We start from the raw sequence: 12505 nt of genomic DNA on the forward strand, positions 1-12505 counted from the left end.
CATGGCTCCCAGACACCGAGGCCGTGATGTGACTTCAGCAGGCGTTTAAGACAGAAGGGGCACCTGTGGGAGAAGTTCAGAGAGCAGGAGAGAGAGGGGAGAAGCAGGAGGCAGGGACTGAGCCTCGCCGCCCTCCTGCTTCTAGAGGGCAGCGCGAGGCAGCCCAGGAGCAGCGTCAGGTGCTGAGGAGCCAGGGAGGGCGGTGTCCTGGCGAGGAGGGGCAGCCAGGCCCCTGGGCAGTCCCAGGACCCCTTTCTCTGTTTCAGGCCTTAGGTTGTGAAGCACAGTTGTAGCAGGTGCCGTACTGAGCTTTGTTTCCTGTGAGTGGCACGTCTGCCCCGTGCTCCCGCTTGAGGTGCGGGGAGCACTTTCCCAAGCAGTGCACTGCCGGGGCAGCCTTGGCAGGAAAGCACCAGAGTCCTTCAGACCCTCGGTGCCGGGGGCTGGTGTGGCTGGAAAGCCCGCAGCCCTGCCCCCAGGTCAGTGGGGCCGGGTCAGGAGCTCTTTCTGGGGTGTCTTTGGACACCATGTGGGGAGACCTGGAGCCACTGTCCCAGCAAGAGGGTGCCCTGATGAGGTTAACCGCCTCAGGAACCATGGCATGAGCCAAGCAACAGTGACAGCGTTGCCAAGACGAGGAGTCACAACTCGGTCTTCCCAAGGTGACATCGGCTTCTGATGGTCTTCAGGAGGTAGCGATACTTGAGGTTTTATGGACCGTATGTACCTAGGCTGCGGTGGTGTTTCCAGTATTCACTTAGAACAACTGATGACTGCCTCTTGCCAGCGTGTGGGATGACCGTTTTCACCAGCTCTGTTAGACGGTGTTGCACTGTTACATTTTCTGTGTAACTTTATGCACAAATGATGCACAAGAATCTGTACTTATAAGTCTTTAATTGTCTTGTAAAAATTAATTAGAATGCCAGAAACCGAATCAAATTCATTGACAAGAAAACTCAGCAAGTTTGGATCCCTCAGTCACAAGCACCGGTTCAGGTGAGTGGCTTTGCCCGGGAGGAGGGGTGTAGACGGGTGTTTCCTTCAACTGTCCACATGAACGCGCAGTGAGGGTCACAATTTATTTTTTCCTCTTTCCGACACAGAGCTGATGTGTTTTATGACCATAAAAAATTTATGAAGCTGTCTTTCTTGAAAAAATAGATTCTCCAGATGCACTTATATATAACGTCTCCGTTGACTGTGTTAAGTCAGGGCTTTTGGAATGTAGTAGAGCTGTGATCGTCAGAATCTGATCAGCATGTGGTTAGTGCCTGTTTCTCCTTGTGATCTGTGGTGGGGAGAAGAAGAAGCTGTCCTGGAGTGGCTGACTGAGTTCCCAGGACGCTCAGTCAGCCCCTGCTGTGACACGAGGCACGCTTTATTTTCTCACCACACCACGTTTTTCTGCAGAGTGAAGCTTGCACAGAATAATGCTCACAACTCCATGCCGACGTCGCTGAGTGGTTCTTATTGCCATGTGTGTGCTAAGTGTTTTCCATGTGTTGCTCCCTTTAATCATCGCAGCATTTGGTGATAGCCTCCCTGCTAGTACCTGGGGACACCTCAGAGAGGCCGCGTCCCCCTCAGGGTCACCCTGCCAGGCAGCAGAGGGGGGACTGAAGGAGCAGGAGGACTCTTAGCCAGTTGGGGACGAGCCTGAGCCTCCTGCAGCAAGGTGGGCGTGTGTATCTGGCACCAGCATTAGACATGGGAGTGAGTTCTGTGTTTTTTTTATTTATTTATTTATTTATTTATTTATTTATTTTTTTGACAGGCAGAGTGGACAGTGAGAGAGAGACAGAGAGAAAGGTCTTCCTTTTGCCGTTGGTTCACCCTCCAATGGCTGCCGTGGTAGGCGCGCTGCAGACGGCGCACCGCGCTGATCCGAAGCCAGGAGCCAGGTGCTTCTCCTGGTTTCCCATGGGGTGCAGGGCCTAAGCACTTGGGCCATCCTCCACTGCACTCCCAGGCCATAGCAGAGAGCTGGCCTGGAAGAGGGGCAACCGGGACAGGATCGGTGCCCCGACCGGGACTAGAACCCGGTGTGCCGGCGCCGCAAGGTGGAGGATTAGCCTAGTGAGCCACGGCGCCGGCCAGAGTTCTGTGTTTTAAACAAGAGTTTGTTGTGCTCAGTTCCTTCTGCCAGGGAGAACGCGTGATGCATGAATTGTGGTGTTGGGAGCCCTGCGATGCCAAGAACCAGGTCAGACACCCATGCTCCCAGTGCGTTCGGGCTGTGAGGCAGGGCCCCAGCCCTTGTCGAAGCTGAGCAGGTGGAGACGGGGTGCTGGTGGGACAGGTCCCCTAGAGACGTCTCTGAGTGAAATGCTCTCCTGGGTGACATAATGGTAAGGCCAAGTGCCCCACAGCTGGACAGTGATATGTGATGTCTCCCGCCCTCTTTTCCATGTGACCCACTTTGGGGGTCCTGAAGTAGAGACCAAAGATACTCAGGAAAGAGTGGTTGATAGCACATGTTCAGTGTATGCACCGCTGAGTGTTGTGCACCTCACAGCAGGAAACGTGGGTGTCCCTGTGTTCCAGGAGCTCCTGGTGCCTGTATGAAGGCACCACTGATGCCTTCGGTTTTCATGGCTGTCCCTGGCACAGTGATATGATTGGAGGAAGCTTAAGGCAGAACTAACTTTTATCTTGAGAGGAACAACTCATAGCCATTGTTTGGGTCGTGGCCTGAAACAGAACCAGAGGGGCCAGCACTGTGGCACAGTAGGTTAAGCCTCATCTGTGGCGCCGGCATCCCATATGGGCACCAATTTGTGTCCTGGCTGCTCCTCTTCTGATCCAGCTGTGTGCTATGACCTGGGAATGCAAGGAAGATGGCCCTAGTGCTTGGGCCCCTGCACCTGCATGGGAGTACCAGAGGAAGCTTCTGGCTCCTGGTTCCTGGCTCTGGATCAGCCCAGCTCTGGCTGTTGCAGCCATCTGGGGAGTGAACCAGCAGATGGAATCCTTTCTCTCTGTCCCTCCCTCTTTCTGTCTATAGCTCTACCTCTGAAAGCTAGGCTTGCAGAGAGAATGTGTAAATGTGTGAATGACTGGTTGTCAATTTAGAGCTGGTGAAGGTACATCTGGCCTGATGTTCACACTATTAAAGTTGCCATCATGCTGGCTACCATACCCTGCAGTTGCCTTTCACAAGTTTCTGCCATTTGTAGAAGTGCAGATCTGTGGCCCCTGGGAATTTCTGTTAGCAGGTTATTGGATTTGCATATTAAACATCATTTCTTCTAAGACAGTGATGAAAGGTAACCTCGCGGAATCGGGGCCTTGGCTGTCTGTTCTGATCTCAAGCTGATGGTGACTGCCTAGTTCATGAGGCTGGAAGCCGCGTGCCTGGATGCAGCAAGCATGACATTGCTCCACCCTTGGAAGCAGGAGGGTGTCATCACCCTTCCCAGAGCTCGGTGGCAGGAATGGGTCTGTGACTGCTGGGTGGGTGTTAACACAAGGAGTGTTTGTGATCAAAAGATGATAGCCCTCAAGCTGGCATCATGTGCTTGTCCTTCTAAAAAATATTTTATTTATTTGAAAGACAGAGTTAGAGGTGGAGACACAGAAGAATCTTCCTTCCATTCGTTTGCTCCTCAAATGGCTGCAACAGCTGGAAATTTGCTGGATTGAAGCCAGGAGCCTGCAACTCCACCCAAGTCTCCCATGTGGGTGCAGGGGCACAAGGACTCGGGTCATTTTCCACTGGCTTCTCAGACACATTGGCAGAGAGCTGGATCACAGGTGCAGCAGCTGGGACTTGACCCGGCATCCTGCTATGGGATGCTGGCTTCGTGGGCGGTGGCTTAGCCCACTGCACCACTGTGCCAGCCCCAATGCTTGTCCCTTTCCTGAGACATCCTGGAAATAGCCTGGCATGAAGCTGAGCTCGGGGAACACAGACAGCCCTGCCCCAAGCCCCTGGCTTCTGGAGCTGCAGTGTATCTGTGGCCTGTGTGTACCTGTGTGTCACTGGGTTTCGTGTGTGTGTATGTGATGGAGGAAGTCAGAGCTCTGGGCTTACTCTTTCTTGAATTTTGGGAGATTATTACACCTCCTGGGAAAACTGATCATTACCTAAGCCCTAAGGGAAAGATCAGACTTTGGTAGTGATACAGGATATTCAAATTTCAAAATTAAATTTATGATGAAAGGCTGATCTGAAGTCTGACTTTCTGATTCTTTTGTTGTTTTATCCTCAGAGACCAGCAATCTAAAGTGGGAGATAAATAAAGTCTTTGAACCTTTGTGAAATGTGGGTATCTCCTTCTCTGAGCTCCTTGCAAATGAACCTGACCCCCCTCTCCCCCCCGTTAAGTCTGTAGGGCCTGCTGGCTTTGATGAAGGAGTGAGCTCGGCAGAATTTCTCCTGCAGAAGTGAGAGCAGGGCCTGGGAACCCCTGGGATAGGACTCAGGTCCAGGAGCTCAGGTGGGATTTCTCACTTCATGAATCGAGAGAGAGAGACACCAAGCTCCCCGAGAGCCTCCTGGGTGTTACGGTGACCTGCTGCAGGGGGTGCCACAGCCCCATCTATGCAGGGAAGCCAGAGGGCTGCCTGAGAAGTGAGCAGATAGAACTGAGGACCCAAGGCCACGGTGCAGGGCTGGGATTTGAACACAGGCTTCTCTGCCCTTGTCCTTTCCCTCTCCTGCCGGTGATGCCACTCTGCAGGGGAGGGGTGCGGGCCAGAGTGTGGCAGGCAGGCAGGCAGCCAGGAGCTGTGGAAATCAAACTCTGCTGCCACGGCAGAGCCACCAGACACGCGTGGGGCTCCCGCTGAGCAGCCCTGTGCTTGTCAGCCACTGCTCCAGTAGTGAGAATATTGCATCCCTGAGCTGTGCAAGCTGTAGCGGGATGCCGGAGGCAGGCTGCTCATGAAGAAAAGATCTGTCCTGGCTCACAGATCGAGAGGTTCACATTCCAGACTGCACAGTGCAGGCTCCTGGGGGCTGCATGGACGACAGGGTGGAGTGTGGGTCTCTGTGTGTCTGTCTGTCCAGACTGCACAGCGCAGGCTCCTGGGGGCTGCATGGACGACAGGGTGGAGTGTGGGTCTCTGTGTGTCTGTCTGTCTAGACTGCACAGTGCAGGCTCCTGGGGGCTGCATGGACGACAGGGTGGAGTGTGGGTCTCTGTGTGTCTGTCTGTCCAGACTGCACAGTGCAGGCTCCTGGGGGCTGCATGGACGACAGGGTGGAGTGTGGGTCTCTGTGTGTCTGTCTGTCCAGACTGCACAGTGCAGGCTCCTGGGGGCTGCATGGACGACAGGGTGGAGTGTGGGTCTCTGTGTGTCTGTCTGTCCAGACTGCACAGTGCAGGCTCCTGGGGGCTGCATGGACGACAGGGTGGAGTGTGGGTCTCTGTGTGTCTGTCTGTCTAGACTGCACAGTGCAGGCTCCTGGGGGCTGCATGGACGACAGGGTGGAGTGTGGGTCTCTGTGTGTCTGTCTGTCCAGACTGCACAGCGCAGGCTCCTGGGGGCTGCATGGACGACAGGGTGGAGTGTGGGTCTCTGTGTGTCTGTCTGTCCAGACTGCACAGTGCAGGCTCCTGGGGGCTGCATGGACGACAGGGTGGAGTGTGGGTCTCTGTGTCTGTCTGTCCAGACTGCACAGTGCAGGCTCCTGGGGGCTGCATGGACGACAGGGTGGAGTGTGGGTCTCTGTGTCTGTCTGTCCAGACTGCACAGCGCAGGCTCCTGGGGGCTGCATGGATGACAGGGTGGAGTGTGGGTCTCTGTGTGTCTGTCTGTCCAGACTTCACAGCACAGGCTCCTGGGGGCTGCATGGACGACAGGGTGGAGTGTGGGTCTCTGTGTGTCTGTCCAGACTGCACAGTGCAGGCTCCTGGGGGCTGCATGGACGACAGGGTGGAGTGTGGGTCTGTGTGTGTCTGTCTGTCCAGACTGCACAGCGCAGGCTCCTGGGGGCTGCATGGACGACAGAGTGGAGTGTGGGTCTCTGTGTGTCTGTCTGTCTAGACTGCACAGTGCAGGCTCCTGGGGGCTGCATGGACGACAGGGTGGAGTGTGGGTCTCTGTGTGTCTGTCCAGACTGCACAGTGCAGGCTCCTGGGGGCTGCATGGACGACAGAGTGGAGTGTGGGTCTCTGTGTGTCTGTCTGTCTAGACTGCACAGCGCAGGCTCCTGGGGGCTGCATGGACGACAGGGTGGAGTGTGGGTCTCTGTCTGTGTCTCTCGTCTCCAGCCCTCTCCTTACAGAGCTGCCAGGGCTCAGTCATGGGGACTCTGCTCGACTGACCTAACCTGTGAACACCACAGTCCGACTGAGTCCCCGCCCTCTTCGTACCATTGACATCAGACTGTGGGGACGAATCTCCTGTGTGAGACTTTATTGAGGGCAGGGGTGGAATCACATTTAAACCAGTGACTGTCACACAGGAGTGGTTGTGCTGGGAAACAGCAGGAACAAGTGGAGAGCAGAGCGAGGCTGCAGAATCTGAACCTGGGGCCGGCGCTGTGGCGTAGCGGGTAAAGCCACCGCCTATAGTGCCGGCATCCCATATGGGCACTGGTTCGAGTCCCGGCTGCTCCACTTCCGATCCAGCTCTCTGCTATGGCCTGGGAAAGCAGTAGAAGATGATCCGAGTCCTTGGGCCCCTGCACCTGTGAGGGAGACCTGGAAGAAGCTCGTGGCTCCTGGCTTCAGATCTGCATAGCTCCGGCTATTTTGGCCAATTGGGGAGTGAACCAGCAGATGGAAGACCTCTCTCTCTCTCTCTCTCTCTCTCTCTCTCTCTCTCTCTCTCTCTCTCTCTCTGCTTCTCCTTCTCTCTCTGTGTAACTCTGACTTTCAAATAAGTAAATCTTTAAAAAAAAAAAAAGAAGAAAAGAAAAGAGAAGAGAAGAAAAGAAGAGAAACAACCTGCCGGCAAGACCAAGCTGGGTCTCCAACAAGGGTGGGGTGGACCCTTAGCCGCAGGGGCTGAGTGTGCTGCCTTGGCTGCCGTACCGACCAGCTGGCTATAGAAAGTATGTTCTGGGCCCGGGCCTACGTCGCCTTAACCATGTGATGTGATTTTCCCATTCCTTGCTTGTTCCTGGGAGAGGCACCATGGAATAACAAAGTCAAGTCTGGCGCTGCACTGCCTCGGCGGTCCACGTCCGGGGTCTGTGTTCCTCTCTGCAGGGAAGTGCACGCCCCGTCTTCTGGTGACAGAGAGCCTTGCAGCAGGCCTCTGCACTCCCAGCCGTGTGTGTGTGCTGGCGGAGTTTACTCTCTGTGGATGTCAACTGTTTAGAAATCTGTGTTCCTTTGTGTGCTTAGGAAAGAGTAAAGTTCAGGTGAAAGAGACCCTGGCCCAGCTTGGTTCCCTCTCCCCTGACTCACATGAACATCCCACCCTGGGATGGCCATGGCACGTGGCTCTCCCAGTGGCCGCCCCAGCGCTGTCCCCAGCAAGCCTGATGAGCAGGCACTTCGTGAGCATTGCTGGCCTTTTATTTCTGGTAAAGTGGATGGGGTCATGACAAGGGAGTCATTCCCAGACATGCAGAAGAGACAGGCTTCTCTAAGTCTTGTCACGTCTGGGGGAGGCAGCCACCATGTCCATTCTACAGATGTAGGACCAAGCGACAAGCAGATCTGGGTCCAGGGCAAGCCCTTGTCCTCCTGGGCTGCTGTGCGTGTGCCGCCTCAACCACAGAGGCACAGAGATGGGGTTTGCCCATCCTGAAAGGGTTTTCCCACGGGACAGCTCAGGCCTGTGCTGGCTCATCAGGGTAAGGTTTTAGTGAGACGAGTGTCCACTGAGGCTCCTGGGGTCGGTTAGCGTAGCCTCAGGGAAAGCTCGCCCTCCTGGCTCGCCCTGGGGTCTCCAGAGCTGTCACACCGTGTGGGGGTCCCGGGCGTGCTCCCTGTCCTCCCGGGCACCTGGTCTGGTGCAGGAGAGGTGGGCTCACAAACAGCTGGTTGTGCCTCGCAGGGTTCAGAATGAAGTCTGCCGCTTAGTCCCGGGGGCTCCTCGCAGCTTCCCAGCTTGCTGTGCGGAGGTGGACGCCCAGCTGTCCCCAGGGATGCCTCCCGGGTTGCTCTGCCACCGTGCGGAACCCCTGCCGCCTTGACTGGGCCCAGTGGAGCCTCTTGATCATTGCGTGGAGTCCAAGGCAGTCAAGCAACCTTTATTCCCTTCCCCCTGCTCCACGGAAATCCAAACCTCAATCCTCTTCCTCCTGTCCCCACGGCCTCCCTGTGCCTGCCGCCCCCGCCCTCCCTGCCCCTGACCACCTGTCCGTGGTCGGCGCCACTTCCATGGCCAGCACGGAGATGAGCGTCTCTCAGGGCCCCTGCTTGTTGGTGGCCGGTGGAGTCCACGTGGCTCTGCTGCTCCCCGCCCTTGGCCGATATTCTGCGGGAGCCGCTGTTTAGCTCTGTGGCTTTGCCAATCAAAGTGCTGTGTTTTCAAGTGGCAGGACGGCTTCGCAGATGAGCAGAGACCTTTCCATCCAGCTTCCGCGGCCCAACCAGAGTGTGGCGAGGAGTCGGAGCAAGACGTACCCCAAGAGAGTGGCGCACACACAGCCTGCAGGTGAGTCCCAGTGAGCTGCGGCGGGCGGGCGCGGTTGCCCCAGGTGTCTGTGCTGTTGTTTTCTTATTGGGTCCTGAAAGCATGTAAGGAATCAGATTACCAAGTCGACCTGCAGTCCGCTCAAATCGCCGTTGCTGCTGAACGAGTCCATGTGTCTTCTGAATGCATTTCACTTTAAGTAAGATCCCAGCTGAGTGATTTCCAAGTTTTGTGCATCTGAGATTGAAATGGAGAAAGAAACTTTTAGCAAAAGTCTTTTAAAAAGGAGACTGTTGACATAATTGGCACAGAATCCAATTTTTTTCTCGTTTTGCGGCTCTTTTATTATGAAATGTACATACAGAAAGTGCATGAAATGTGCATGTGTGTGGCCATGCACATATGTGTGAGTGTGTGTATACACACGCATGTACAGGCACCCACACGCCAAGTCTCACAGGTGCTTTCACATTCTCACACCTGGGCCCTGGCCCGCCTGACATGGGGGCTTCCTTGCTTTTGGCTGTGAGTTTGCACCACGTGGAGGCTGAGTTCTTTGCTAGTGGCCACGTGTGCATGCTGGCGGGCGTCCGTGTCTCCTGTTGTGAGGGTTCTGGGTGGTGTTGGACATCTGTCCATCCTGCTGTACCGCAGTGCTGGCCCCTGCTTTTTGTTTTATTTGAAAGAGACAGAGAGAGCTACCTCCCATCCACCTTCCCACAACAGCCAGGGCTAGGCCAGGTCAAGGGCAGGATCCAGGAAGTCGGGCTGAGTCCCCTGCGTGGAAGGCAGGGACCCAGGTACTTGAGCCATCTCTTGCGGCCTCCTAGGTGCACACTAGCAAGAAGCTGGATCAAAAGCAGAGGAGCCGGGACTCAAACCAGGCGCTCCGCCGTGGGATGTGGTGTCCCAAGCAGTGTCACCCACTGCATCGGACGCCTGCCTCTCGTCCGTCTGTTTAATCCACGCTCAGTACTCAAGGCTCTCAGAATTGCACTGTGGAGGCGCTGACTTCAGGGTGCGGCTTACACGTCACTGCTGCCGCTCCCTGAGCCCTGGGAGGTGGAGCAGGCCGTGAGTGTGCTCCCATTCTGCAGGCAGGAAGGCCTGGCCGGGGCTGGGCAGGCGCTCAGGGCTCCTGGGGCTTTCTGCCAAGGTTTGGGAAGTGAATAGGATTCGTAATAGCAGTGATTGACGTCTGACTGTTGTGGGACGTTGACATAGCACTCTGGCTTCTGCTGTGTCCCTGAACCCTCACACCAAGCCAATGAGGTAAGCCTGGGTTGACCCTGTGAGCAGGTCACCTGACAGATCAGCAGGGCGTGGCCTCCTCTCCTCGGGCCTGGGGAGGTCAGATCCTTCTGTGGCAGCGAACACTGGACAGGATTGAAGTCTGCAGTAGGTGACCTCGCCACGTCTGTGTCGGCCGCTGCAGTATGAGAGGCCGCCGGGCAGGAACCGCCGTGGGGCTGGCACACGGCGGACACATTCTGACTCGCCCGAGTCCCTTGGGATGGACTCACCATCATCACAGGAAGTGGCTTCTCCTTTACACACTGCAGGAGGCACAGCAGCCAAAGGCCTGCGGGCACAGGACGGCTGCTGGGGCAGGCCGATGGACGCTGCACGGCCTCACCTGCGCCGCAGCCCCCAGACCCCAGGCAGCCCCTCTGGTTGTGCACCTCGGGGCCCCGCACCCTGCTGGGCTGGAGCTGGGAAGAACGTCCTGCTTCGGGGTAGCGAGGAAGAAAGCCCAGGCAGTCCTGGGTAGTCCCCCTCCAGCTAGCTCAGTGCACAGAGCCCAGGCCCTCTGTCTCAGGATGCCGCCTTCCCAGCATGCTCTGCAGTTGCTCTCGAGCGCACCTGCTGTGGCCTGACACAGAGGAGTCAGTGCAGAAACCCCAGTCCCTAACTGCCTGGTCTTGTGCAGTATCTCGAGATCTTGGTCTTTGTCTCTATGTGGGAAGCATGAAGTCTCATCTCGATCAACTGCACCACGGTTGTAATTAGTGCAGTTTCTGAAACACTTGCCTTGTAAAATCGTTCTGAGACCTCCTGGGACTGTCAGAAGCTGCTCTGCTCTAAATCGACCATGGTGGGGGCCAGGGGTGTGGCACAGTGGGTTAAGTTGTCGCTTGTGAGAGCAGCTTCCCAAGTGGAGTGCTAATTCTAGTCCCAGCTGCTCCTCTTCCAATCCAACACCCTGCTAATGGCCCAGGAAAACAGTTGGAAGATGGCCCAAGTGCTTGAGCCCCTGCATCCATGTGGGAGACTCGGATGGAATTCCAGGTTCCTGGCTTCAGCCTGGCCCAGCTCTGGCTGTTGCAGCATTCGGGGAGTGAACCAGTGATGGAAGGCCCCTCTCTTCTCTCCTCTCCTCTCCCTCTCCGCCACCACCTGTGTTGCTCCACCTTTCAAAATATAAACAAATCTTAAAGAGAAAACCATACGGACTCTTGCAGAAGCCCACACCTGCACAGGTGCTTGTTTTTCCTCCCCTCGGGAGTCTGCCTCTGCCACGCCTCTGCTTTGAGCCCTCCGTGGGAGAGAGTACACAGGCTGATTCTCTAGGGACCGGTTTTCTGTTTTCCGCGGCTCACGCAGGCGTGGCTGAGTGCAGTTCTGTCAGAGGAAACTGGGGTTCTAGGAAGCCATGGTGTCCGTACTGACCGAGCCTGGGGCTGGCCTGAGGGGACAGCCAAGGGCCTGCAGAGCTGTTCTGCAGAGCTCGGTCACACACACTCCTCCTCAGTGTGTTTGGGGGGCCATGGCGCAGTGCGCATGGCCCAGCTTCCGAGGGCGGCCTCTGGGTGTCAGGCAGAGCTTCTGAAAACATGGCTTGTGCCATACTTTCCTCATTATGAAGGCTCATGCTTGCTCTACAAAACTTAGAAAACCGAGCACCTTCCCTCCCCAAGACAACTGACATTCAGTTCCGTTCTTGTAGCGGCAGCACCATGCTAAGCAGCCTTTCGCTTGCTTGTCTTTCCCACAAAAGTGGCGTCATCGGGTTCACACCTTGCATCTCTTAGTCATTTGTAAATGTTCTTTTTTAAATTTTTTATTTCTTTGTAACATAGAGTTACAGAGTGGGTGGGGGAAGAGATGGAGATCTTCCATCTGCTGGTTCACTCCCCGAATGGCTGCAGTGGCCAGAGCTGGGCCAGGCTGAAGCCAGGAGCCTGGAGCTTCATTGTCGTCTCGCACTCGGGCCATCTTCCACTGCTTTCCCATGCTCATTATCAGGGAGCTGCATTGGAAGTGGAGCAGCTGGGACTTGAACTGGTGCCCACAAGGGATGCCAGCATTGCAGTTGGAAGCTTAACCTGCTACACCGCAGTGCCAGCCTATAAATGTTCTTCAGCAGCACCACTGTAATTTCTGCCATGGTGATGTAGATGTGATGAAATTTATGCTCCCAGTGTTTCCTTCTCTGATATTTAAGCTGTTACAAACTATCAGTATAACTAAAGTGGATATCCTTGTGGTCTTTACCCATTCATAACTGCCCATTATACATACGTAGATTTAAACGGTGGTGTGTAGCCATCATTTTTATTCTAAAAGGAGGGCTAACTTATGCTGTCTTACAAACTAGGACTTTGCTGAGAGCGCGTTTCTCTGATTTTAGCCTGCCTGTGCAGGCCACGCCCTTGCAGTGAGCAGTGTGGCAGCTGCTGTCTCATGCACGTGGGAGGTGATGTGAAGCCCCTGCATTTCCTTGTTCCCCAATGGCGGTGAGCTCTCCCTGAGCCTCGGTTGAGCATGGCTGCTGGAAAGCCAGTCTGAGCCGTGCCCGCTGGTGAAGTGGGGGCCCTCTAGTCTCCATCTGTGTCCATCGCGTATGCTCCTGTCCTGGTCCGTGGAGCCCTACGCAGCAGGCAGCGGTGTGTGAGGCTGGTCTGGGGCATGTGGAGGGCTGCTCTTTGATGAGGCTGGGAGCCCCGGGCTGCCTGCCCAGGCA

The 12505-nt window shown here is 55.7% G+C and overlaps 1 protein-coding gene across 1 annotated transcript in view; it reads left to right on the forward strand.

The window, feature by feature from the left end:
• Nucleotides 1–12505, forward strand: part of EPB41L4A (erythrocyte membrane protein band 4.1 like 4A) — a 208259-nt gene that overhangs the window by 137923 nt on the left and 57831 nt on the right. Inside the window, exons 11-12 of the mRNA XM_062189328.1 lie at nucleotides 922–999; nucleotides 8441–8562. Coding sequence (XP_062045312.1) covers nucleotides 922–999; nucleotides 8441–8562 — 200 coding nt within the window. The remainder of the gene's footprint in view (nucleotides 1–921; nucleotides 1000–8440; nucleotides 8563–12505) is intronic.

This window comes from Lepus europaeus, chromosome 4 (genome assembly GCF_033115175.1).
Source record: "Lepus europaeus isolate LE1 chromosome 4, mLepTim1.pri, whole genome shotgun sequence".
Lineage (NCBI taxonomy): Eukaryota > Metazoa > Chordata > Mammalia > Lagomorpha > Leporidae > Lepus > Lepus europaeus.